The following is a 25,175-nucleotide window of genomic DNA, read 5'->3' as shown; positions in this document are numbered from 1 at the left end:
TTACAGATGGACAAGCTGAGGGCCAGATTTTATCACTGAGTCTTCTAAAAAAAAAAACCCAATTATTCAGGAAGCTTCATAGGATTATTGACTTAGAACTAGAATGGATCTGGTAGGTCAGAGTTCATTGAGGTTCAGTGATGTAAAAACGACTAGCCTAAGCTATTCAGGGAATAAGAGAAAGAACCAGCATTTGAACCCAGATTTTATAGTTCCAAATACAGTGATCTTTCCATCATGGCCATTCCTGGGAATTGTTTCATGTTTAAACCACATCTTTCCTATTATTGCATAAACTTCTTTCATTTTGTTTTGTGTCCCAGGGGGCCAGGCAACAGTAGCTCTGGGTTCCCTCTCTGATTGCCCCTCCTGGTTTGTCACCCTTCAATATCCTCCTCTCTAGATGGATTAATCACTGTCCCTTTAACCTTTCCTCGTGCAGAGAGGCTGGTCTGGTGATGAGAAGCCTGTGTTTGTCCCTGGAGTTGCTAAATGTCAAGGCTCTCCACCATCTGGTCCTAGTTTACCTCTCCAGCCTGATCTCCCACCGCTCCCCTTCACACACCCTCCATTCCAGCCAAATCAGCCTCCTTGTTTCCAGAACAAGCCTTGTGCTTTCCTCCATCTGGGTTGTGCTCTCCTGGCCCACCCCACCCTTTCCCTCATCTGCACTGATCATCTCTCTATCCCATTTGTCTCTCAAGGTCCAGATCAAATCTCCTTCTCTTCCTCCTCCTTCTCCTTCTCCTTCTCCTCCTCCTCCTCCTCCTCCTCCTCTTCCCCTCCTCCTCCTCCTCCTCCTCCTTCTCTTCCTCCTCCTCCTCCTCCTCCTCCACCTCTTCTGGCATGAAGCTCCTGCAATTATCCCAAACTCCAGAGGTATCTCCCTCCTACAACTTCTGAATTGGAAAGGACCTCAGAGATCATCCCATCCAAGCAGAGGCAGGACCTTTCCCTTGGAGGAGACTACACGGATGCCCCCAGGCTTAGTGTTGGCTAGTCAATCTGCTCTTGCTGCTTTGTAGGACTCCAATCTGTGTTCCAATTCTAGTTCCTTCTTTGGACTGTAAGTTCCTTGAGGTATGGAACAGTCTCAGATGAATCTGTCTCCCACCCAGAAGCCCAGCACAGTACCCATTTCTACATGACCCTTTTTGGGATTTTCTTGGCAAAGATACTGGAGTGATTTTTCATTTCCTTCTCCAGTTCATTTTATTGATGAAGAAAGTGAGGCAGACAGGCTAAAGAAACTTACCCAAGGTCACACAGATATTGTCTGAAGCCAGATTTGAATTCAGGTCTTCCTGACTATAGGTCCAGCACTTTATTCACTATGCAACCTAGCTGCCCAAAACACAGTCCCTGCCCTGAAGGAGCTTTCTTTCTTTTGCTGTTGAGTCATTTTAGTCATGTCCAACTCTTTATGATCCCTTTTGGAATATTCTTGGCAAAAATAGTGAAAAATTTGCTGTTTCATTCTACAACTCATTTTACAAATGAGGAAACTGACCGGGTTTTAAGAGTTCCCCAGAGTCACACCACTAGTACGTGTCTGAGGTGGAAGTTGAATTCAGATCTTCCTGACTCCAGGTCTAGCACTCTGTCCACTGCACAGCTAGCTAAAATGTATTTGTCAAACAAAGCAATGAATGGCATATTATGTGACCTGAGTATTATCCAAAGATAATAATGAGGGTCTACGAACTGCGTCTTAGATCATACTAACAGTATTTAGAGCTTAGGTCCCTTACCATTTATGCCTGCACCTTTCCAGGAGGTAAGTTATTTAGAAAGGCCAGCGATTTTTAGATCATGGGCTCATAAGATTTAGAAATGGAAGGGACCTTATTGTTCATGTAATCCAATCTCTCATTTTATTTATGGGGAAACTAAGGCCCCAAAAAGGTTAGGGATTTGCCCAAAAGTACATGTGTAGTGAATAGCAGAGCTAAGATTGGTGCTCTGACTCCAAGTAAGGTATTTTCCCCCCACTATCCTGTGGAGAAAAGGAGACCCTTCAGTTCTATCTTGGTTTCTTTTCTTGAAGGTTAATGGGTTCCATCCTTCCACACTATGACCCATCTTTATCCTCTAGTACTGGAGCCATTCAGCCAGCTTTCCGTTTTTCTCTTGGGAAGGGGGGGGGGGGTTAAAGAAAGTCTAGAGAGGAGCAGGGATAACCCTTTCCTATTTCTGAGTTCTTGGTATCTATTCCCTAGGAGGGAGGTTACAGCTGAAAGACAGGGCACTGCCTGGCCCCAGACTCTTTTGGTTTGCTGGATCTTGTCGGTGTGACTTGATGGGATTTCCCATGTTGGGGAGGAGAAAGGACTATCCCCTCATTTCTTTTCTGAACGGAACTCTTCGTCCCAGTCTCTCCTTGCCCCTCCCCCTTTAAACCATCCAAGTCTTTTTTTTAACATAATAAAATATTCATGTCAGCAGAGCAGTCCCTCTTTGCAAAGGCTGCATGTACCCAGCTTATCCTTCGCCCAGGCTTTTAAAGAGCAGGACGTTTTTCCTACTCTCTAAGCATTTTCTTAGTGCGGAATCAATAATGCACTTTACTGGGTGCTCTCTGGATACTGTTTACTGTGCTGCTTCTCTCCTCTTTCAACAGCTTGCGTCCTCCCCCCCCCCAGCATTTCAGTTATTAAAAATTATTAAATAAAAATGGGTGAGCCATTTGGGTGGTGAGTCCAAGGTCCAGAATCTAAGGGCCGGGGGAGGGGTGGTGGTGAGGAAGGAACAGAGAGACAGTGGGGCAGCTGCCAAGAATCCGAGCTCTGGTGGATGAACAGGTTGAGTGTGTCTGCCGTTCAGGCGAGGGAGGGGAGGAATCCGTTATGGGAATTCCCTATTGGACAAAGAAGAGAGGGAGAGGCACCAGCTGTCTGGGATCCCAGAATGTAATAGTGGAAAGTGGACTCGTTCTAGAGTCAGACAGTTGGGTTTTGAGATTCAGATCTTAACAAGATGAGGATTTGGACAACTCAGTTGACCACTCTGAGCCTCATCTTTTCTCCTCTGTAAAATGGGGATGCTAATTCTGGCCATACACAGCCCATTGGAGTAAGAAAAGTACTTTCTAAATTACGAAGTGCTATTTATATAAATGTGTGTTCTTACTGTTATCCCAGAGAGGAATTGTGCTTAAGTTAACTCCAGTACCATTTTCTCCTCCCCTTTGCTCATTTGGGACCATTTGCAATATAGTCAAGGAGAAAGCTTTAGGTAAATAAGACACATACCCAAAAAAGCAAATCATAAGTTCAAGCTATAACAGAAGGAAAAATTTTCTAATAACCAGAATGAACCAATGAGGGGAATAGACAGACTCCTTTAAGAGGAACTGAGCCTCTCATGATTATAAATATTCAAGTAAAAGCTTGAGGGATGTTGAGGGATGTTGAGGAAGGGATTCCTGTAAGAGGCAGGACAATGAATTAGATAATCTCTCTGGAACCTTCTGAATCTAAGAGTCTACTTGGTGTCACAAAAAGAACACTGGGCTTGGAGTTAGAATACTAATGAATTAGTTGACTTTGTAAAATGTTTTATAAATACAGTCTCATTTTAAATCTCAGGATAACTTTGGAAGGTCTGTAATTATTATTCCTATCTTAGATATGAGGGAACTGAAGCTGAGAAAGGATAAATGACTTGCCCAAGGTTGCCCAGCTAAGAAATATTTGAAATTAGATTTGAACTCAGATCTTCTTGATTCTAAATCCAACACGCAATCCACTGAAGTATTTAGAACCAAAGGATAAGAGTTAAAACTCTGGCTCCAACATTTAATAAGCTGTGTGACCCTAGGCAAATCTTTTGATCATCTTGCTTGTAAGGTTGTTATCATATAAACCTTAGAAATATTTTATAAAGGTGAACTCAATATAACTTCAATACAACTGTGAGAGTGGTTCCTCTTCTGGTCTATGCCTCATTTCTTGTTCATGCTGTTACAAATTTTAATTGAATTCACAATATGTTATTCTATAAATGTCCTTAAGTCATCCTCCTGGGGCTGCGTTGGTGTCTCTTAAACTAGATTATAAATGCCTTTTGGGTAGGGACTCTTACTTGCACATGTTATCACAGTAACTAGTATAGGTGTGTTTTCATTTAAGAAAGCAGTATGCTCAAAATCCAATTTACCAGATTGATAAATTAGGGACTGTTATAAAAGTTCCTTCAGTGAGGTCAGCATTGTGCTAGTTTCCATGGGAAATTGCTCAATCAACACTCTTCCAAGCTCTGTGTTAGGCACTGAGTGAAATGTCTCTCTGTCTCTCTTTGAATGAAACAAAATGAAGTAATTCTTGCCTTCAAGGGGCACACATTTGAATGCATGAGCAAACACAAACAAGAACAATCTAATATTAGAAACATTAAGAAAGAAAACAAAGAAATGCATATCACTTTAAGAAAGACAGTTGTCCAAGGAGTTATATGAGATACTACTTCCTTCCTTTGAAGAACTTACAGACTAGTTGAGGAAATTAACATATAGACACACAGAAATTATTAGAGAATAATTTAACGTGGCTTAAAAATAAACCAACAATGCATAGTTAATACTCAATTCTGTATCGATTCAGAAAAAGAAAGTATGATTGACAGCTGTGAGAGTCAAAGAGGTAGGATATGAGGTGGCCTTTGAATGATGTACAAGATCCAGAGATGTAGAGAGGAAAAGGGAAGGCATTCCTGGGAGGGAGAAAAATGTGACTAAAGGTGTGGAAGTGGGAACATACAATTGTGTGGAGTTAAGGGCCTGATCCAAAGGTTGGGGGCAAAGGTATAGAGCAAGGTGTGGGGATACAAATTCTAATCCTAATTTATCTTTTCTTATTTTTAACCTCAGGCAAATTGCAGTATCAATTATCTGGAAGGGAATTTAGAGGTCATTTGGTCCATACTCCTCATTTTAAAGATGAAGGAATCAAGGCCCAGAAAGAATAAGGGACTTTGCCCAAGGTCACAAGGATAGGAGGCAGCAGAGCAAGATTTGAACCAAAGTCTTCTGACCTCACCCTAGAATTGTGACTTTGCCTCTCTGATCTATACTTTGCTCATCTATGAAATGAAAGGGTTAGACTAGATGATCTCTAAGGTAGAGGGAGTTCTAATAATCTATGAGTTTGTGAACCTGGGAATTAATTCTATATTTGTGTGACCTTTTAGCTTGAAGAAGTGTCAGAGAGAGACTGAAACAGAAGGATAGCGACAGAGAGAAAGACTGACAGAGAGATGGAGAGAAAAAGAGAGGGAGACAGAAACAGAGGCAGAAAAAACAGGGAGAGACAAAGAGAGACAGAGAGAAACATAAGGGCAAAGAAGGATAAAGGACAGAGACAGAGACAGACAAAAACAGAGGAGAGAGAGAGAGACAGAGATAGCAGAGAGAGAGATGGAGACAAAGAGAGACAGACAGAAAGACAGAAATAGAAGGATAGAGATAGAAGGACCGATAGAGAGATGGAGAGCAAAAGAGAGAGGCAGAGGAGTGAGAAAAGATAGACAAACACACACACAGAGGGGGGGGGAGAGAGAGAGAGTGAGAGAGAAAGAGAGAGAGAGAGAGAGAGAGAGAGAGAGAGAGAGAGAGAGAGAGAGAGAGAGAGAGACTACTACATTGATCTTTGCTATGGTTAGGTGGGGGCTGAGGGAGACCATGGGGAACTAGGCAGGTGCAGTATCAGCTGGTGATGGGATTATCAGCCCCAAAGAAGAAGTCTTTTGGAAATTATTACATGGAAAAGGGGACTGAGGACGAATTGTATGTGCCCTGGGGCAAAGCAGAGATGATCACTTTAAGAATAGAATTTTTAGCTTCTAGAAAGATTAACCCTTCCTTTTCAGGGTTCCTATAGTGCATCTCAGCCAGGATATATTGCAGAGGGTGAAGGTGGAGGGAGGTGGGAGAATCAGACAATTCTAAATCTAATATCAGTAACTCTGGTGGGAAGGAGTAGGTATTTAGAAGGTAATTCAAGACTTGGCATTTTGATGTTGGTCCTGGTTGCCCTTATTTCTTAGTGGGAACCTCCCCTTTCATCTTCTCCTTCCCAGGAGTTATGCCTCGATCACAGGTAGACGACTTTAATTCTGGATTCTTACCCTTTTTTGAATCTCTTTGGGAAAGCCTATGAAAGCCTTTTCATGGGTTGGTTTTTTAAAAATTCCTAATTGCAGTAAATGCTACATCTTAGTTAATGAAAATAAAGATGTATTCGGTTTCCATCCAAGTTCTCTGATCCCCTGAAATTTATCCATGTCCCTTGGGGAAAGGGGTCTGTGGACCCCAGATTTAAAACTCCTGCTTTAGTTGATAGATACATAATATAACCTTTTTGACAAGGATTGATTGCCAGTCTCTGAGATTCGCTAATTTGGTATGTTAAAGGATCCCTTCATAGTGGTCAGAAAAACTGAGATGGGAAATTGTGGGTCATGGTGGGTTCACCTTCCCAAAACAGCTTTATGAGTTTGGCAACTAATTAGCTTCCTGGAGGCAGGACAATGGTACTTCTGCTCCCATGTGCAGAAAAAATAGGAGCAAATTAAGAGTCACCATCAGGAAAAGTCTTATCCTGGTCAACTGTACTTCAGTAAATCAAACCTGTATCTCAAATACTGATATCCTACAGATATCTGCTGAAATCTTGCAAATAGTGTATGCAGGGCTACTGGCTACACTTAACTTTTAATGATGTTTTGCCCAGCCCACTCCCTCCTGCTTCCTGAATGGCTAACTTGAAAGACTTTTTCTGGTAAATACAAGCAGCAAGGCATTCTCATAATTATGAGTATCACTACTCCCCAAGAAATTCCTGTATTTTAGGGAGTATATATGCTTATTTGCATTTAACAGTGGCTATCATTTTATACTTTGGGGCATGGAATTTAAATTTACAACTCGACTCATATATGATTATCTTACTACACACACACACACACACACACACACACACACACACACACAAAACACAAGCTCAGTACTTATTAGTTGAGACATTTTCAAAGGGTATTTGTCAGTGAGAGAGAAGAGAAAAAAGATTAAAAGAGCAAGGAGTTAATAGTGGGAGAAAAAACAATATTTATTGAAAATTTTCCTCATCTGTCTCTTGATTTCTTTGGGACCTCAACACCTGATGTCTTTTCAACTGTGTCACAGCTTATGCCAGAAAGGAAAACACTTGCTAGCAAGCAGATTCAATAAGTGATAGAAGAGGAAAGGCTGATTGATTTTAAGGATCTATGTTTATATGTTTTATGCACATGGGTATGTATACCCTAGTTCCTTTTGGAGTGAAAGAGGCAATGGATTCTAGATTCCAGATTATTGACATCCTAAAATGCCCCTCAGTTACTTTAATCCAGACATGGAACCACAGGACCACCATATCAGAATGAATATCATAGCTTTGTATAGAGTGAGGGGTCTCAACCTGGAGTTCAGGATCCCATAAACTTGCCTAGGAAAAAAAATTATAAACATATCTTCGTGAACTTTTAACTGAAATTTATCGTTTCCTTTAACTATGAATTTTTTAAATAACAAACACTTTTAATCTGAGAAAGGGTTCATAGACTTCAACCAGGCTGCCAAAAGAATCCATGATGTGAAACATGGTGAAGAAGTCCTTGGATATATGGACTCAGTTTATGACACAATACAATGGAAAGGAAAGATCAGTGATAATGTGAGCCATCAGTGTATGCTCACAATCTGGATCACATTCTATGGATGTCTACTGTGAATACAGTTGTTTTTCTGGGGAAGTATAATAACTGAATGCATATATTCTGATCACAGTTCTTAGTTCCAAAGGTCCTTTAGTTCCATCAGGGACATCAAATGGTAGAAAGCTCAAGAACCCATATCCCCTTCCCTTCAGAGAGTTTCAGACCCTGTAATATCCATCCATACTCTTGGAAGACCTTCTAATCTTAACCCTCCATCCAGTCTCAGAAAATTCCTTGCAGTTACCCGAGAAAGTCATAGGATCCCTGGCTGCTAGGAGTGAAAGAATTAGGGATGGAGTGGTTTTAAAAAAAAAATTAGTTAAACTCTCCAGGGTCAGGGTTTTAGTCTATTCTTGATCTTTTACTTCATATAACCCTGAGCACCACTTGCCTCAGGGGTTCCCCAAATCCACTGAATTATAGAATATCACTGCTTAGCTTCTTAGTTCATAGGAAGGTACAATAAAAAGGCAGGGTCTGAGAATTAGAGCTTTAGAACATAGAATATCAGTATTAGAAAGAATTTTAGGACATGGACTATTAGAGCAAACACAATAAAACAATGATAAAAATAGCATTTAAATGTCTCCTTAAGGGGCACAAAGCATTTTGCATGTATTAACTCATTTGATCTTCATTAACAGCCATGTGAAGTAGGTGCTATTATTAGGGATCTTAGAATGATAGGACTGGAAAGGACCTAAGAGATTGTCTAGTTCAGCTTCCTAATTGATATAATTGTTTGAATTATGACTCTACCAAAGCCAGTTTGGAGGCTGAGCTCTCTGGATGATTAAAAGACTTATATAATGAAAATGTGATATATGCATGCTGCTGATATTCTTGCTGTAACATTGCCCTAACCATGCTGGGGTCTAGGAATACCTCCACCACACAGTAAATTTGATAGAGCCCTCAGAGAAGAAGTAGGATACTATAGTGGGGAAAAGTTCTAAAGAAACCAGTTCTAGTTTTGTGTCTTAACACTATTTGATTCTAGACAAGCCATATTCCCTCACTGAGACTCAATTTCCTACTGTGTAAAATGAAAAGATTGGACTAAATTGTCTCTAAGATCCCTTTGATCTAAAATGCAATTTCACTCTGTAGGATAAGGCAACTTTCTCTTTCTTGGGCATAGATGAGTTGGCTCAGGGGCAAGGTTCAGGGTGAGTTGGCATCTCTTAGATGACTGCCACAGTAAGCAGGTCTCTAGGGAAAGAGGTACATCTTAACCTGGCTCTTCTCTGCCTAAATAATTGCTTCAATCCAAGAGAAAGAATCTTAGAAAAGCAAGAAACACCTCCCACCCGACCCCCAGCCCCCAGATCCCGACTTGTGATTACTAAGAGCTGCTTTGTTAGACAGGGCCGTGTCAGTTTCTGCTGATTCACAGGTTCCTGAATGGAACACATCGACACAACAGTTTTCTGCCACCCTGGCTGAGAGGGGTCACCTTGCACTAGTGTTCCTTCTTCTTTAAGAGTAACTGAAAAGATGGTGACTGTGAGAGGAGGAGGTTAGGGCTTAGGATGGGAGGGCAAAGTGGAGGAGGGTGGGGGAGGAGAGAAGAATCAATACACCAAAGAGGATGGGAAGGGGAATTAAGTAGAGAAGAGAGAAAGGGGAAGGAGAGTGAAAGGAAGAGAAAGAAAAGGGAGAGAGGAAGAAGTGGGAGGAGAGGAGAGAGAAGCAATAGAGAAAGAAGGGAAAGAGAGACAAAAACTGGAAGAAACAAAGAGGAAGATATAGAAAGAGAGAGAAAGGGAAGGAGGAGGAAGGGAAATGGGAGAGGAGAAGTAGGAAAGAGAGAAGGAGAGGAAAAGAAAGGGGAGAGGGAGGAGGGGAGAATAAGTGGAAGAAGGAAGAGAGAGAAAAGGGAAGGGGGAGGAAGAGATGTTGGTTGTGCTAGAATTAGAAACTCCTCTGTATAAAGGCTCCATTTCCACTTTGTTAATAATTTATTCCAACTCCAACTTTTCTTATCAATAAATAGGAAACAGCTTGTTAGGATGAATTTCCTCTGCCCTTTTCTCCCTGAATGGAAGACCTCCTCCTCCACAGCCTTTCAAACCCTTCCTCAGAAGAAGAACAAAATGGCAAAGAGGCATGTTAGGTCAAGAGAAATATCCCCTCCATCCATCTCTTTATCAGTCTGGTTTCCCCATTCATTCCTCTTCCATACCTGGGGCTCAGAATCTTAGACCTTAGAACATAAGTCCTCAAACCATAGAGTGAGACTTAGAAGGGACTTTAGAGCATAAAATGCTAGAACTGGGAAGAACCTTCAATATAATCCAGTCTAAGACCCTCAGTTTTACAGTTGAGGAAATGGAAAAGGTCTTTGTTAAGAACACGTATTTAGTGACAGAGCACAAGCTCGGGTCTTCTGAATATCCATTTTGCTCTTTGTGTAATAAACTCTTGGTGATTTTTTAAAAAAAAAAACAATTTTAGTGTGCTAATTTGGTCTTCTCCCAGCTCCTCTGAGTGAAGGAGGGAGAAATGGAGGGTGAAAGCATTATTGTTTTTCTCTTCCCCTTTGAAAGATGGTGGATCAAGGAAATAATCTTAGTATGAGTAGAGAGTGGGGGTGAGGTGGAGGAAATTTCTAGTTTCATCTCCCTGTTCATTCCAAGATTTGTTGTTCCTAGGTTCTCTTTCCTCTATCCTACAGGCCTACATGAGGCTCAGATGATTTTTCTATTGATCCTTATTTTCTCCTGATTGTCCTCCCTCCACCCCACTACCACTCCCAGGGCTGTCCTTGGCAACTACTTGCCACCCACCTTAAACTCTGCCGACAGCTGCTTCTCAGCACCCAGTTGAGGTTGGCAGCATTGAAGATGAGACAGGGTTTTGTTGGCAACTCGGTAGACAGGTTAAAAAAAATCTGTTAGCTACTAAGATGTTCCTTGGCCCTGGCCATACTCCCCCATGTCAGAGCAGTAGGGTGTCTGGCAGTAGGAGTGATGCTTGGTGAAAAAGTATAGCAGAAATACTGTGGGACTATATTTTCCATTTAAAAACCAAACTGGAGACTTTTTGCAGCTTTCTTTTACGCCTAGACTAATTTTGTTCATACTTCAGACTTGAACTAATTTGGATGACTGATAGATACTTTTTGGGCAAAGCTTCAAAATATGGAATGGAAAGTCAAAAGTCCTGAACTCCAACCCCAGTTTTGCTATCTGATTGTGAACCAGTCATTTTCCCTCTTCTGAGCCTAAGTTTCTTTATTTATAAGGCAAAAATAATACCTGTCCTTCCTGTTTCAAATGGTTATTATATGGATGCAATAAAAACAACTATTTGGCATTGCAAGGTTGGCAAAATGCTTACATACATTTTCTAATTAGAACTTTACAGCAACCTTGAAAGAGAGTTACTATAGGTATTTTATAGGTGAAGAAATTGATGCTCAGAGTGGGTGAGTTGTGCTCGGTAATAAGCTCAGGTCTTTGTCTCCAAATCTGTTTTCAGACCCTGGTCCATGCTAAACAAGATAGTATGATTGCTATCTATATGAAGATAGTAGGTTGGTTTTTTTTAAACAAGTCCTATGATTTCATGGGAGTGTAAAGAGCTCCCAGTGAGGAAACTCCCTCCACCAATGTCGGTCAGAGCCTTCTCTGTAACTTAAAACTTTAAGTTTCTGGAGGTACTTTGAGGTTGTTTCTTGCCGGGGGTCTTGCAATCAATATACGACAAAGGTAAGACTGGAATCCAGGATCTTCTTGATTCATCTATTATACTAGAAAGCCTCTCAAGTATCAAAGTATTGTCATTATAATTTTCAAATCTGACATTAGATTTTGTAAGGAGTATAGATTTAAAATATGAAGGGATCTCAAAGGTCATCTAGTTCAGCTACTTCATTTTATAGATAAGAAAGCTGAGACCCAGAAAGCTAAATAATCTCCCGAGATTCCATCACTGACACAACATTGAATGAGCTGTAATTCAGGGCACTTGGTGTTAGGAGGGTATTAGGTATGACCAGCAATCTAACAGTTCACTTAATCTTCCAATTCCTTTAGACAGAAAGGAGAGGGGGTAGGAAGAAAGAGACAGAGTCAGGTAGTGTGTGTTTGATTTAAATTCAGGTCCTCTGACTCTTGGGTTAGTGCTGTTTCCACTCACTATGCCACAAGTCTAGACTTCCTTCTTTATGTAATCTTAACAAGGAGAAATTAAAATAAACCCAATTCCTCCTTCCAAACACAGTTTGGATATTTGGAGCCAATGGTCATTTACCTCTAAATTTCCTCTTCCCCAGGCTCCATTTCCTTCCAGAAATCCTTACATGACATCTTGTCAACTGCCCCATCAGCTTTCCTTTGAATGAATTCTTATTTGTTGGTGACTGGTTGAAAAACAAGGTACTCAGAATTGAACTTAGTACTGTAGGTAGTCTGAACAAGGGTTCTCATCTTGATCATTTTGAATATAATGGATCTATTAATGCTTCCCCAAGATAACAAATCTCAAAAAGTCTTGAGTGATAGAAGCATTATTGAAATAAATATTACATCCCCCAAAAAGCCAACTTTAACAGACAGGATTCATTGAGTGCATAAGTTCTCTGCTATTTCATTACAGCCAGAATATTCTCATTATTACAGTCATACCTCCCATGTTTACATGCATATGAGTCCATGTGAATTGATAGAGAGACACCATACTTGTCTTTTGGGGAACTAAGAGCTAGCTTGGCAAAGGGAGAGAAGCCTTCATTAGATCTTCTAGACTTGGTTAGTCTCTGGGTATAGGTCCTATTCACTACTGTTTCACAGAAGAGGAAGCATTGAACAAATAGGTCATGGAATAAGGATTTCAGCTTACACCACTATTCACTGAGAACAGTTAGAAACTAAGACCTCCAGCCTTGATCTGTGTCAGACTGCACTATTGGAATATTATCTTCAGGGAGGGACTGGAGTTTGATTTGATAGGGATCTGAAATTATTCTCTCAACCTCCCAGGCATCCTACCTTCCCTGGGATTTGAAGAACATCTGGCTGATCTAACTTTGGATCTGTCAGTTTAGACTAGCTATCAGCTATACTTTCTTACTACTTCCTCTTGTACCACCTACCTTCTACCCCCACCAGTTTATGCTTGGTTAGTCTTTCTATTTGCTGTTTTGTAACTTTTAAGACTAGGGAGCAGGGGTGGCTAGGTGGTGCAGTGGATAGTGCATCAGCCCTGGAGTCAGGAGGACCTGAGTTCAAATTCGGCCTCAGACACTTAATAATTACCTACCTGTGTGGTCTTGGGCAAACCACTTAACCCTATTGCCTTGCAAAAACCTAAAAAAAAAAAACCAGACTGGGGGCAGATATCGGCTTTTTCCAAGACTGTATATACCATGATTTGGAGAGGGGCTCTGAGTTAATTTTTGGTTAAGATCTCTCTCTGTCTCTGTCTCTCTCTCTTGGTTTTTGCAAGGCAATGGGGTTAAGTGCCTTAACCAAGGCCACACAGCTAGGTAATTATTAAGTGACTGAGGTGAATTTGAACTCAGGTCCTCATGACTCCAGGTACTCTATCCACTGTGCCATCTAGCTGCCCCTGGTTAAGATCTCGATCTAATGCTCTTGAGAACTGACACTGTTTAACAGAAAGGATTTTGTACAGAGTTTGAAATCCTGAGTTCTAGTTTTATCTCTGTCACTCATTCACTGCATGATCTTGGGCAGGTGACTTTCCCTACCTCAGCCTTAGTTTTCTCCTTTGTCACAAAAATAGCTCATATTTTCGGATGATTTTGAGGTTCACAACACACTATCTTCACAGCAAATCTGTAGGATAGGAAGTGTAAATGTGATTATCTCTAACTTACAGATGAAGAAATGATTTGAGAAGTGGATTTACTTCCATGAGGTCACACAGATATTAAGTATTAGAACTAAGTTTTAAAGTCAGGTTTCTTGACTCCATTCCCTTGGTGCAGTGGATAATGTTCTGACTTTTTCAATTGAAAGACCAAGGTTTAAATTCCAACTCTACCACTTACTAATTTAGGCAACTTACTTGCCCTGTCCAGGCCTCAGTTTCTTCATCTGTAAAATGAGGGGGATAGACTAAATTACTTTTAAGATCTTTCAACTCTAACTATGCTCATATGAACTAGATTATCTCTCAAGTTCATTCCAGTCTTCATGTCTATGATTCTGTCATCCCAAAAGGTTAGGAACATAATCTTAATGTAATCTTTCTTTTTCATATTATATCTCATTATCATCATAATCATCATCATCATTTATCTTATTATTCACCTGTGTCTAAATGAAAATAAGTGGGAAGCTGCAAAGGAGCAACAGACCAGGCAAGATGAACCATAACTGCCCATCACTCACACCCAATTTAATCAGCTGTGATCCAGGGCACTTGGGGATTAGTGGGAGTATTAGGGGTGACCATGCTTCTAACAGTTCAGTTAATTTTTAAAATTTCCTTAAACAGAAGGGAAAACTTGGGTGGGGGCAAGGAAAGTTGAGTAGTGTCAGATATGATGAGAACTGGTGTGTGTTTGGGACTTTGGTTTTGGCAAGACTTGGTCTATGTCAACAGGACACCTTGCTACTTAAAACAAAATAAAGATCAAATAGTCAAGTCTAAGTTGTAGATGAGAGTGGAAAAGACAGAGAGAGACAAAGACAGAGAAAATGAACAAGGGACAGAGAAAGAGGGAGAGAAGGAATCAGAGAGAGAGAATGGATGATGGGAGAATATCATTCTGGTTCAGCCTCTAGATTTATTTATTGTACTTGCTGTTTATTAAACTCTCTACACAGCAGGAGCAGGCTGGTAAATACACAGGCTGATTCATTAGCATTTCTGGCCATCTGCTTCTCAGAACCAGGAACTGGGGCCTGTGCTCTGACTCCTCAGGTTAGGTCAGGACCGTGTTTGGCAGCGAGGTTAGATCCCAGTAGTGGCAGGATTTCAGTTCCCAGTGATGGACAGACAGTAAGAGGGGGTGGGAGTGTCAGCTATGACATCTTTAGGACACTTATTTTAGGGTACTTATCTTTGGGGTGGGGGGTTGGGGAGAATGAATTTTTAAAATGAAAAAAAAAGAGACAAAGAGGAGGGTCCAATCTAGCAGTTCCCTTTCTCCTACAGTAGTTAACTAGTAGTTAACTGATCAAGAGTTCATTGTGGTCAGTGTTGTGTTGAGCTTTGAGAGAATAGAAGGACAAAGGAAAATAGATAGTCCCGGCCTTTGATACAATCTTTGCAGTATAAGGAAATTTTTATTATTCTTATAGAAATGTTTATTAAATAGTTGTGATAATGCCTTTAGTCTAATACCAATGTGTAGGGTATTGATATTCTAGGGTGGTGAAAAAGGGCTCCAGATAAGGCTTCCAGGAAAATGATCCAAACTGAAATATTGTTCCTTAATGTCATTGTCTCCCAATTCTTCCCTAACCCTGTGTGTCTTCTCAGAAAAGCCCAAAAGGAGGAAGAAAGTGGTAAATCACATATTTAGAGCTAGATAGAATCTTGGAGACTATCTAGTCTAATCCCTTCATTTTATAGTTGAGGAACTGAGACCCTTAGAGGTTGTAATTTGCTCAAGATCATACAAGGGTAAGATCTGAATCCATTTTCTCTGATTCCAGAAACAGCCCTCCTTCAAAGATGGAGCTTTTAAAAAAAAGAGGGGATTATAGTTTGTGGAAGGTAGGAATTTTGTGATTAGGAGAGTATCTGAAACCATCCAGATCTAGAATAATAATGTGTTAATCATATAAATTCATCTGTGTTAATAAAAGAGGTTTAGAGAAGACTGATTATGGACATCTAGAAACAGGGCCATGTCTCTTACTGATTGATTGGTTGGTTCTTGTCCTTCATTATCCAAGAAGACCAAGATGACATCACTATGTTAGAGTACCTTAATACATCATAGACTTTGTAGCTAGGATGTGGCTTCTGGTCCCCATCTCCTACCATTTATTCACTGAATGACCTTAGTCAACTCACCTTCCCTCTCTGACCTTGGCTTCCTTATTTCTAAAATGTTAGGGTTAGACTAAGAATCCCACTCTGATAGTTGTTTGATCCTATAAGTCCATGAAGGTAAGGGATTGGAGAAGGACTATTTTTGTACTTGGGGACTTTGGGATGCCCTTTAAAGCATTAAAGCTGAGAGAGGGATGAGCAATCATCAGGCTTAAGAGTAAATAAAAAGCCTTCCTGGGCTACCTATGCCTGGCTATAGAAATTGGGGATTTACCTCTGGCATCTTACCTCTATTCCATCTAGACACTGGGTCCCATGCTGGTTCTCCATCTCAGGAGTTAATGAGCACCTCTTGCCCCCATATGAGGCAAGCAGCAAGAAGTTTTAATGCTGGGATTCTAGCTGTTCGGTTTCTGACCAAATGAAGGATTTGAAATATTCATCAAATAGGTCTGCAAATGGCCTGGGGAGTCAGAGTTTCATGAGTAACCTTTTGAGAATTCCACTGTGAGTTCACATATATAAAGCAAATAAGAGAAAATAGATTTAAAAGGCAACAATAGGGACTAAGGCTAATCTAAACAGGAAACATACTGCCTGGAATCATTGTCATAATAGAAATACTGTGGGGGCACTTAGATGGCACAGTGGATAGAGTACTGTCTGGAGGACCTGAGTTCAAATGTGATCTCAGGCACTTAATACTTACTTAGCTGTGTGACCTTGGGCAAATAACTCAACCTCATTGCCTTGCAAAAAAAAAAAGAAAAGAAAGAAAGAAATATACAGCCTGTACTTCTCAAGAAGTCTGTGTGTGAACTTCCATATGCTGGGAGATGGTTTTAGAGGCAATCTGAGAGACAATATGAGAACAAAGAAGCTAGAGGGTGGAGAAGTTCTTTTCTTTTTCCTTCTCAGCTGGTGCCTTAAGCTAAGGCAATGGAGTATTTTCTAAAGGTTGTATGCAGTAACTGGCATTATTGCACTTTGAGAAGGAAGTAGAGGGACTGATGTTGACCTGCTAACTCTGGAAACTCTGCCCAATACTTTGGTATTTTGGAAATTGTCCCAGTCACCCCACTCATTTATTTGGTATCCTCAAGCACTTTCTGTCTCCATGTGTTGAGGAAACCATTTTCTGATAGAACAGTCATACATTAGAGCCACACATTTTGGAGACAGCTTCTGGGAGAGAGGGGAGGGTGATTCTTGTTCTGTTTGTAGGGGGTCCCTCCTAACAAGCCAACAGCTGCCCTTCCCCTTTCCTCTCCCCCCTCCCCCAGGAAAACCCATACTTGTGCAGTGATGAGTGTGATGCTTCAAACCCAGACCTGGCTCACCCACCTCGACTCATGTTTGACAAGGAGGATGAGGGGCTGGCCACCTACTGGCAGAGTGTAACCTGGAGCCGATACCCAAGTCCACTGGAAGCCAATATCACCCTTTCCTGGAACAAAAGTATTGAGCTGACTGATGACATAGTGGTAACCTTTGAGTATGGTCGGCCCACTATCATGATGCTGGAGAAGTCACTGGATAATGGGCGGACATGGCATCCTTACCAGTATTATGCTGAAGACTGCATGGAAGCCTTCAACATGCCTCCCCGAAGGGTTCGTGACTTGTCTACTACAAGTGCAAACAGGGTGGTATGCACAGAGGAGTATTCCCGGTGGGCTGGCTCCAAGAAGGAAAAGCACGTACGCTTTGAGGTGCGAGACCGCTTTGCTATCTTTGCTGGTCCAGATCTCCGAAACCTGGACAACCTATACACCAGGCTGGAGAGTGCCAAGGGGCTCAAAGAGTTTTTTACCGCCACTGACTTGCGCATAAAGCTGCTTCGACCTGCTTTAGGTGGTACCTATGTTCAGCGTGAGAACCTCTACAAATACTTCTATGCCATCTCCAACATCGAGGTCATTGGCAGGTAAAACCTGGGACTGAGGGAGTGGTGGGAGGGAGGGTGGAGATTGTTATAAGAAATGAAAGCAGGTACTTGATTTAAGATCCCTCTCTAATATAAATAAGAGTTGTAATTTTAAGAAGTAGGATCTTAACCCACATCATATTGAACTTTTACTTAGCAACTAAATGGCACCCATAAAGGAATGTCAACTAGATTTAATTGGTTTGGTACTAAGTGGCTTTCTATTCTTGCATCTTAAGAGATTATACAAGGTATATGTCAATATAGTCGAAACAGGGGCCAAGTCTACTCCTGGGATGTGAATCATTAATCTAGGAAGCTAACAATGTCCTGAGTATTGGCATATTTCATTAAAGGATTGTGGTTCCAATATATATAGATGTTGGATTGCCATCTGTAATGACTCTATTTTGCAAACAGTGCTGTTTAAAAAAGGGGAAAAATCCACTACAACAAAACCCAAATAAGATTTACTGGATGGTGGTTGGTTGTTCTATGGTACAATTGGTAATTGGTTTTTGTAGTTTTAGTATAGCACTAGGTTGATCAGGGAAACCTCCAATTAACTGAAACCCCCAATCTATTTTGTGAAATTTCAGGATTTAAGGGGCAGGTAAGAGAAAATGAGATATAAAGATATGCCCCTTTCAGACTGATTTGCACTCTAAAATATAGTTCCCTTCATTTCCCTTCACTACCCAGCAAGAAATCTCTTTCAACAGAGAATAAAAGAGAAAGAGGGACAAATTAACCAACACATCAACTGAGTTTGACAGTATATTAAATATTCCACACCCACAGTCCCCCACTTCCAAAAAGAGAGAAAGTAATGCATCATTTTCTCATCTCTTTTCTAGGTTGACTAATTAGTTTTTATAGTCACAGGAGAAATTAAATTGACATACTTTAACATTCAGTCAGCATAGAGAGTTTCTTGCCCAAGGAAAGTGGGCTTCTGGTGATTTGAACATCTTCATGAAAGCTTAAACAAATTAAGAGTTATTGGAGTAAATTTTTCCTTCCCTAGGCTACTTGACCAAAGTTGCTAAATTGGAAACTCTACCCAAGCATAAGTATAAACTAGACAAAGTTTATTCTTCAATGACCCTTCAGCAAACTTTTGCATGGAAGCTGTATTACTTGATAGCCCATCCTCCCTAGCTTGGCACTGTGTTGTTCCCATCCAGGGCAACAGAGTCTTACTAGGATGTCTCCTTTTCCCTCACAAAGCTATTGAAATTCCTCCATCCTGTATCAAAATCCCTCAGGATCAAGTTCTCTGTGCCATTCTGGATGACAAATCACTCATCTGAGAAATGTAATCATGCTAATGGGGCAGGGCTAAAGGAGACCCTTCCATAGGACTTTCCATTTCCTCCCAGATTACAAATGCATTTAAAGAAGGACCTTCCACAAATAATACAACCCCCTGTAAAATTTAAACCAGAGAAGTGAATCTAATGGGAGGTATTTCATACCAAGAAAAGAGTACTATGTTAGTTCCGTGCTTAGAATTGTAGGAAGAGAAAGTGAAATAAGTTCAAGAAAAGATAATTCCTGCCTTGAGATTTAGCTGAGATCCACACCATACTAGCCAAGTCAGAATGAGCAACAGTGATGAGCAGGGTATGCAGTGTCAGAAAGGGCATTGGTTAGAGTAGGCAGCAGGTAAAGAGTCAAATTGGATAGCATTCAGTGTTTCTAGGTGGCAATAAATCAGATACACACAGAGGGCAAGCCAAAGTAGTTCAGCACCTTGGACAGCTCCAGGAATCTCAGTTGCCTTTAAAAACCATAGAGCCTTGAAGAGGGTATTAGGTCAAAGACCAATATACTTATGGAGGGGTGGAGATGGGAATGAGAAAGTGATGTGACATCTATTTATAAAGAACTATGGGTCCTGTTCTTTAACATTATATTCCAGTTTCCCCCCCCCGCTACATTTAAACTTTGGACAAATCCCTTCTTTCTGAGATTGTTACCCTTAGAGAGTTTATGTATGTTTATATGTATATTAAAAATAAGGTTAATCTATATTATTTTCAAGATTTATTTTACCTTTATAAATTCTGTGATAACTTTAGTTTTTCACAGTTAGCCTAGTAGAACACCCCCCCCCCCGGGGTCTCACATAGACCTGGAGGTTCTCATCTTACACTTGGGATAAAGGTCCTTGTGGGCAGTTGGTACTGGTGGTAGTGATGGCAAAAACTGCAGCAATCAATTAGCAAATAAAGTAAGTACACTTTCAGTGGCTAGTTGGCAGGGCAGATTATAGCTTGGTGGATTGATTAATTAGGTCTGGTTAGATAGTTCAACAGAAGGCTGTGATTTTCTCTGCTTTTTCTTTTTTACTTCTCTTCTAATGAGGAAATCACCATTACTCTAGTTGTTGTTTGAAGTCCTCATGGCATTAAGAAGCCACAGGAATGTCAGGCTCAGAAAAATAAGTTGGAGAAGATAGAATGTGACCTGTTATAATTTTTTCCATAGCCATTGTGAATCATGTTCCATGTGAAGTCTGGTGGACCGGGGCCAGGTATTCCCAGGCACTGTATTTCTTTTCAGATGTGTTCTAGGGATCCCTTCACAAATGCTTGCCTCTTGGAGCTGGTTTGGACATGTTTGGTAGAATCTGATCGATGTATTCAAGGGAGACCTGGGCTCTGCTCCAATTTAGGTCCTAACTCACCTGTGTGATCTTGAGCTAATTATTTGATCTAGTAAGGAACTTGACAAGAACACTGGATCTGGAATCAGAGAACCTGAAATCAAATCCCACCTCTGTTCCTATGTTACTTTAGGTATTTCATTTTGCTTCTCTAGTCCTCAGTTACCCCATTAGTAAAATTTGTTGCTCTCTCCCTTCATTATAATAAATTTCATTTTAAAAAAATCATTTTGGGGCAGCTAGGTTGCACAGTGGATAGATAACCAGCCCTGGAGTCAGGAGTACCTGAGTTCAAATCTGACCTCAGATGCTTAATAATTACCTGGCTGTGTGGCCTTGGGCAAGCCACTTAATCCCATTGTCTTGCAAAATACTAAAAAAAAAAAAACCCAAAAAATCAGTTTATAAGTTAGAGCTGAAAGGCACTTGGGAGCATCTAGTCAATCTTCTCATTTTTCTAGATGAAGAAACTGAAAGCCAAAAAAATGAAGAGACTTGCACAAGGTAACTTAGGCTAGTGACAGAAGTAGGATTTGGGCCCAAGTTTTTTAACTCCAGATTCAGCATTCTGGCCAGGACTTTTCCAGCATTCTATATTTCATTATATTGCCAGCATTCTGGCCAGGACTTTTCCAGCATTCTATATTCCATGGTCAGCAGCCCCATAAAATCTATACTGATGGAAAGTCAGTGCCAGGCAAAAACTATAGCTGAAACGCCTTCATCAGAGCAGAGCCCGGGCCTCTTGTCTTCCCTACCCCCAGTGGTTTCTAATTGAGTGCAGCAATTTAGCATTTTAAATGAGCAGAGTCTGGAGGAAACACCATTATTGTGAGAGTCTTGGTGATGGGGACAAAATGAGTGTGCGCTTCCAGGTCACTTCATTTTCCAACTCCATCCCATTACTGTGTCTCTCATACCTTAGAATGCCCTCCCTCTTCACCTCCACCTCCTGGCTTTCAAGTCTCAGCTCAAATCCTACCTTCTGCAAGAGACCTGTTCCTTGATTCCTCTTCCTCCCTCCACTGCTAGTGACTTCCTCTTAGATTACCTTCTATTTGCAATGCATATGTCTCATCTATAAATTACTGAACTTATTGCCTTCCCTATTACAATATGAGCTCTTGGAAGAGAGGGATCTGGTTTTACTTTGTATTCCCAGAGCTAAGGATAGTGCCTGCTACCTAGTAAGCACTTAATAAATGTGTATTGACTGATTGTCTATGATTATTGAAAATAGGTGATGTTGATCAGGGTTAATATTACCCAGAATAGTGTGTTATACATGCAGTGATGTGGTATACCTGAGAGAATTTTCTATTCAAATCTATTCAAAGAGCAGAAATTTCATAGAGTTTTAGTTGGGGAGTTTTGAGGGAGTTTTCTCCCCTCCTTCCTGACCACATAGATTGGCTTCTTGACTTCTGTAATCTTAAATTTAATAATCACAATGGAATGAAGAAAGGCAATGACAAGAACTCAGTTCCCACTTCAGCCCTGATAGTTTCCTCTTTAGTTGGTTAATCCCAACTCTTAGGATTGGTCATTAGTGGCAGACATTAGTTCTTAGTAACCTCAACAAGATCACCTGGGGCTAGGATTTGGGGAGTATTTTTCCTCAATAGAGAAGGAAGATGAGTAGTCTCTTACAGCCATGAGAGCAAGGAAAACAAAGGGAAATATTGAATGTGAATGACAAGACTGTATATAGCCAAGAGTAACATCCTATTCTTAAAGCTGGACAGTTTGGGCATGACCATGTCAGAGTATTTCCAAAGTGATATTTCCAAGTCCTTCCAATTAAATATTAGCCTCACATATCCAATCTAACTTCCATCTCCAAGGAAGACGACAGTAGGCATTTTTAAAAAAACTTTTAATCAAGCTATTGAGGGGGCTCAGAAGATATTTTTGCACTTGAAAAACCCTGCTAATCTTGGGGATGATGGCTGTCCCATTAGGTTTTAACCATGACTACATTGGCACATCTTTCAGGATCATGTTCTAGGACATCCACAGAAAAGACAAGGGTAGAAACTGTCCCCAGGTGTCTGAGTCTTCTAGCTCATCCTCTTCCTCTGTTGTGTTGGCTTCTTTCTCTAGTGCTAAGGACTTTGGCAGCACTAGACTCCAGCTTGCTCTTGTAGGTAGAACACTGGATTGGGAGTCAGAAAACCTGAGACCTGGGCCTAGTTCTGCTATTAATGAACTGTTTGACCTTGTGGGATCAGACTAGATGAACTTTAAGGTCCCTTCTAGTTTTAAATCTATGATCCTTATTCTCAAGTACCTCCTAGTATTGAACTTCTATAAATCTGTAATTCTAGACTCTAAGACTTTATGACTTATTGACTAGAACTAGACTTGAAATTGGCAAAGGGAACAAATTCTTTGGTATCCACTTAATGGGGACACCTGATCTGGAGGAGGTGTAGATGCCTTGGCAAGAGAACTCAGTCAGGAATTGTCAAGGGAAAAGAGGTGTGTGGGGTGGGGAAGGGGAGATAAGGGGGGAGGGGGGGAAACTAGTACAAACACCTAGAATAATTTCATACTTTCCCCTCACCCACATGCCCTACAGACCTGGCTGAAGACTGAATACTGCAGCTGGAAATAGCTCCTGTTCTGTCAAGAAGCTAATTATGGAGGCTGCTTGGGGGGAGTGAGCTGCCCCCCAGATACCCAGATGAGATGGAGAGGGGCCAGGGCCAGCCAGGGGGGAATCAGTGCAAAATCAGAGCTTGATGCTCTGTGCAGGGAAGTAGCAAGACAAAGAGGTAGAGGGAGTAAAGAAAGGTCCCAGACCAACCGAGCTGAAAGAAGGAGAGAGTCTGGGATGGGAAATTAAAATAAAGCCAGCACGTTCCTGGTACTTGACCTCCTAGATAATGCAATTATATCTCACAGCTTTGGATCTCAAATCATTCACCTGATCAAATCCCTAGGAAGGGCAAGAGATGAAACAGGGGTTGTTTTTCTTTGTTGTGCTGATAGTGAAACTCAATTCCAGAGTGGAGAAGTCAGTGGCTTTGAGCCACTGAACACATCAAGAAATGAAACTGTATTTGGGGAGAAGCCTTAGCTGAGTCAGAGTTCTCTAGGGAAGTTTTCCCTTGGTAAATGCAATACTGTATACATTCATGTAGTAGAAATAACCAAGAGAATCTCGAATTTATTGGGAGAAAAGTTGTACAACCATCATCAAGGAGCCAGAGCGCATGCTCAGATTCAGATTGAGAGATGCCCAATCCAACAGTTCCAGACTTCTTTGATCATCTTTGCTGTACACATGAAAGGAACTTAATTCATATTTGTTGAACTAAAAGGAAGGACTTGAGGGAGGAAGTAGCTGACACAACCAGAATCAAGATGCTGACATTCAGCACTTCCTCTAAGGAGTATCAAATCCAGTTCTATTTTGCATGTGAGGAGACTGAGGCATAAAGAGGTTAAGGACCTAAGTCCTCCCAGCTCCAAATCTAGTGCCAAGGTGAGCATAATGAGTACATTCTTAGACTTGGACCTTTAATAATTCCCTCCTTCCTGTTCCCTAGGCTGCACAAAGTGACTGTTTATTGGGACATTCCACATTGCACTGTAACTTCTCCTTTTCCCTGAAAAAAAAAAAGACCCAAGCCCTTAGAAATTCTGCTCAGTTTAGGTGTCTACTCTGCACAAGTCAATTCCAGGAAATCATTCTCTCCAGAGTACCAGAAAAAGAAAAATAACCTCTGCCTAGAGCATCTTATAGAATATCAGACTTGCTCAGATTCCTCTACCTGATATTCAAGGCCTTTCACAATCTGGCGCCATCCTACCTTTCTAGCCCCATCTCATATTACTCTTCTCCGTGCATTCTGCATTCCATCCAGACTGGACCTCTCTCTGTCCCTCTCTCCCCTCCCTTGCATGCTCAGTGCTTTTCTGCCTAGAATGTCCTATTTCTTTCTCTTCAACCACCAAATTCCTATCTATCCTTTAAAAGTGAAATCAAGTGCTCCATGAAGCCTTCCTTCATGTTATGATGCAGGTAATGATTTTCCCGGTTGGATTTCACATTGTTTTGTTTTGTATTTTTTATGCATCTAAGCCAGCTCTTTTTTTAGATGCAATTTTTTAGTTATTGTTGTTTTGATCATTGGTATAAAAGTTTCTTTTGAGAGAGGAAGCTCCCTTTTACCAAATGCATGTTGATACATGATCTTCAACTTTCAGCCTCTGAGTTGCTTGGAACACTGAGAGGTTAAAATGCCCTATATTACACAATCAGCATGAATATTTTGTAATGAAGCTACTTGCAAACCCTTCACTGCTACCACCCGTGCCACAATCAGTTTTTAGAGCATAGAAAAGATTGTCCTTAGTCTCTAACATGCTTTGAGGGACTCAGAGGAAGAAATGAGTCAACAAGATATGAATGAAAGAGTACCAGATTTCAAGTTTGAGACCATGGTTCAAATCCTGCCCTGTCACTTACTGTGTGGGTCAGCCTCTCTGGGTCATAGTATCTTTATTAAATGTGGAAGTTAGATTAGATAATTTCTAAGATCTTTTCCAGTTTTTAAGCTGAATTTTTACACTAAACTTTCACCTAACATAGTACCCTGTAAATAGTAGACTCTCACTGAATAAAAAAAAATGTACCTTAAAGATCATCTGGTCTAACCTTTCAACTTAACAGATGAGGAAACTGAAGCCCAAAGAGGAACGGTAGCTTGTACAAATTCATTTAATCAATTAGAGGGTAAAACCTGATCTAAAAGCCTCCCCCAAAGGCTTTAGTGTCTATTACTACTATCTCAGAAGATCCCAGAGAATTTGGAGTGAATTTGGAGGAGAGTTAGTAAG

General features: G+C 40.8%; 1 protein-coding gene across 3 annotated transcripts in view; it reads left to right on the top strand.

Moving 5' to 3' along the window:
- NTNG2 (netrin G2) overlaps window positions 1–25,175 on the top strand; it is a 100,083-nt gene that overhangs the window by 23,757 nt on the left and 51,151 nt on the right. For all 3 annotated transcript variants that reach the window (XM_074210854.1, XM_074210853.1, XM_074210855.1), the window contains exon 3: window positions 17,013–17,656. In XM_074210854.1, coding sequence (XP_074066955.1) covers window positions 17,013–17,656 — 644 coding nt within the window. The remainder of the gene's footprint in view (window positions 1–17,012; window positions 17,657–25,175) is intronic.

Source organism: Macrotis lagotis, chromosome 1 (assembly GCF_037893015.1).
Source record: "Macrotis lagotis isolate mMagLag1 chromosome 1, bilby.v1.9.chrom.fasta, whole genome shotgun sequence".
Lineage (NCBI taxonomy): Eukaryota > Metazoa > Chordata > Mammalia > Peramelemorphia > Peramelidae > Macrotis > Macrotis lagotis.
Note: the sequence above shows the minus strand (reverse complement) of the source record. Positions and strands in the feature narration are given on the sequence as shown.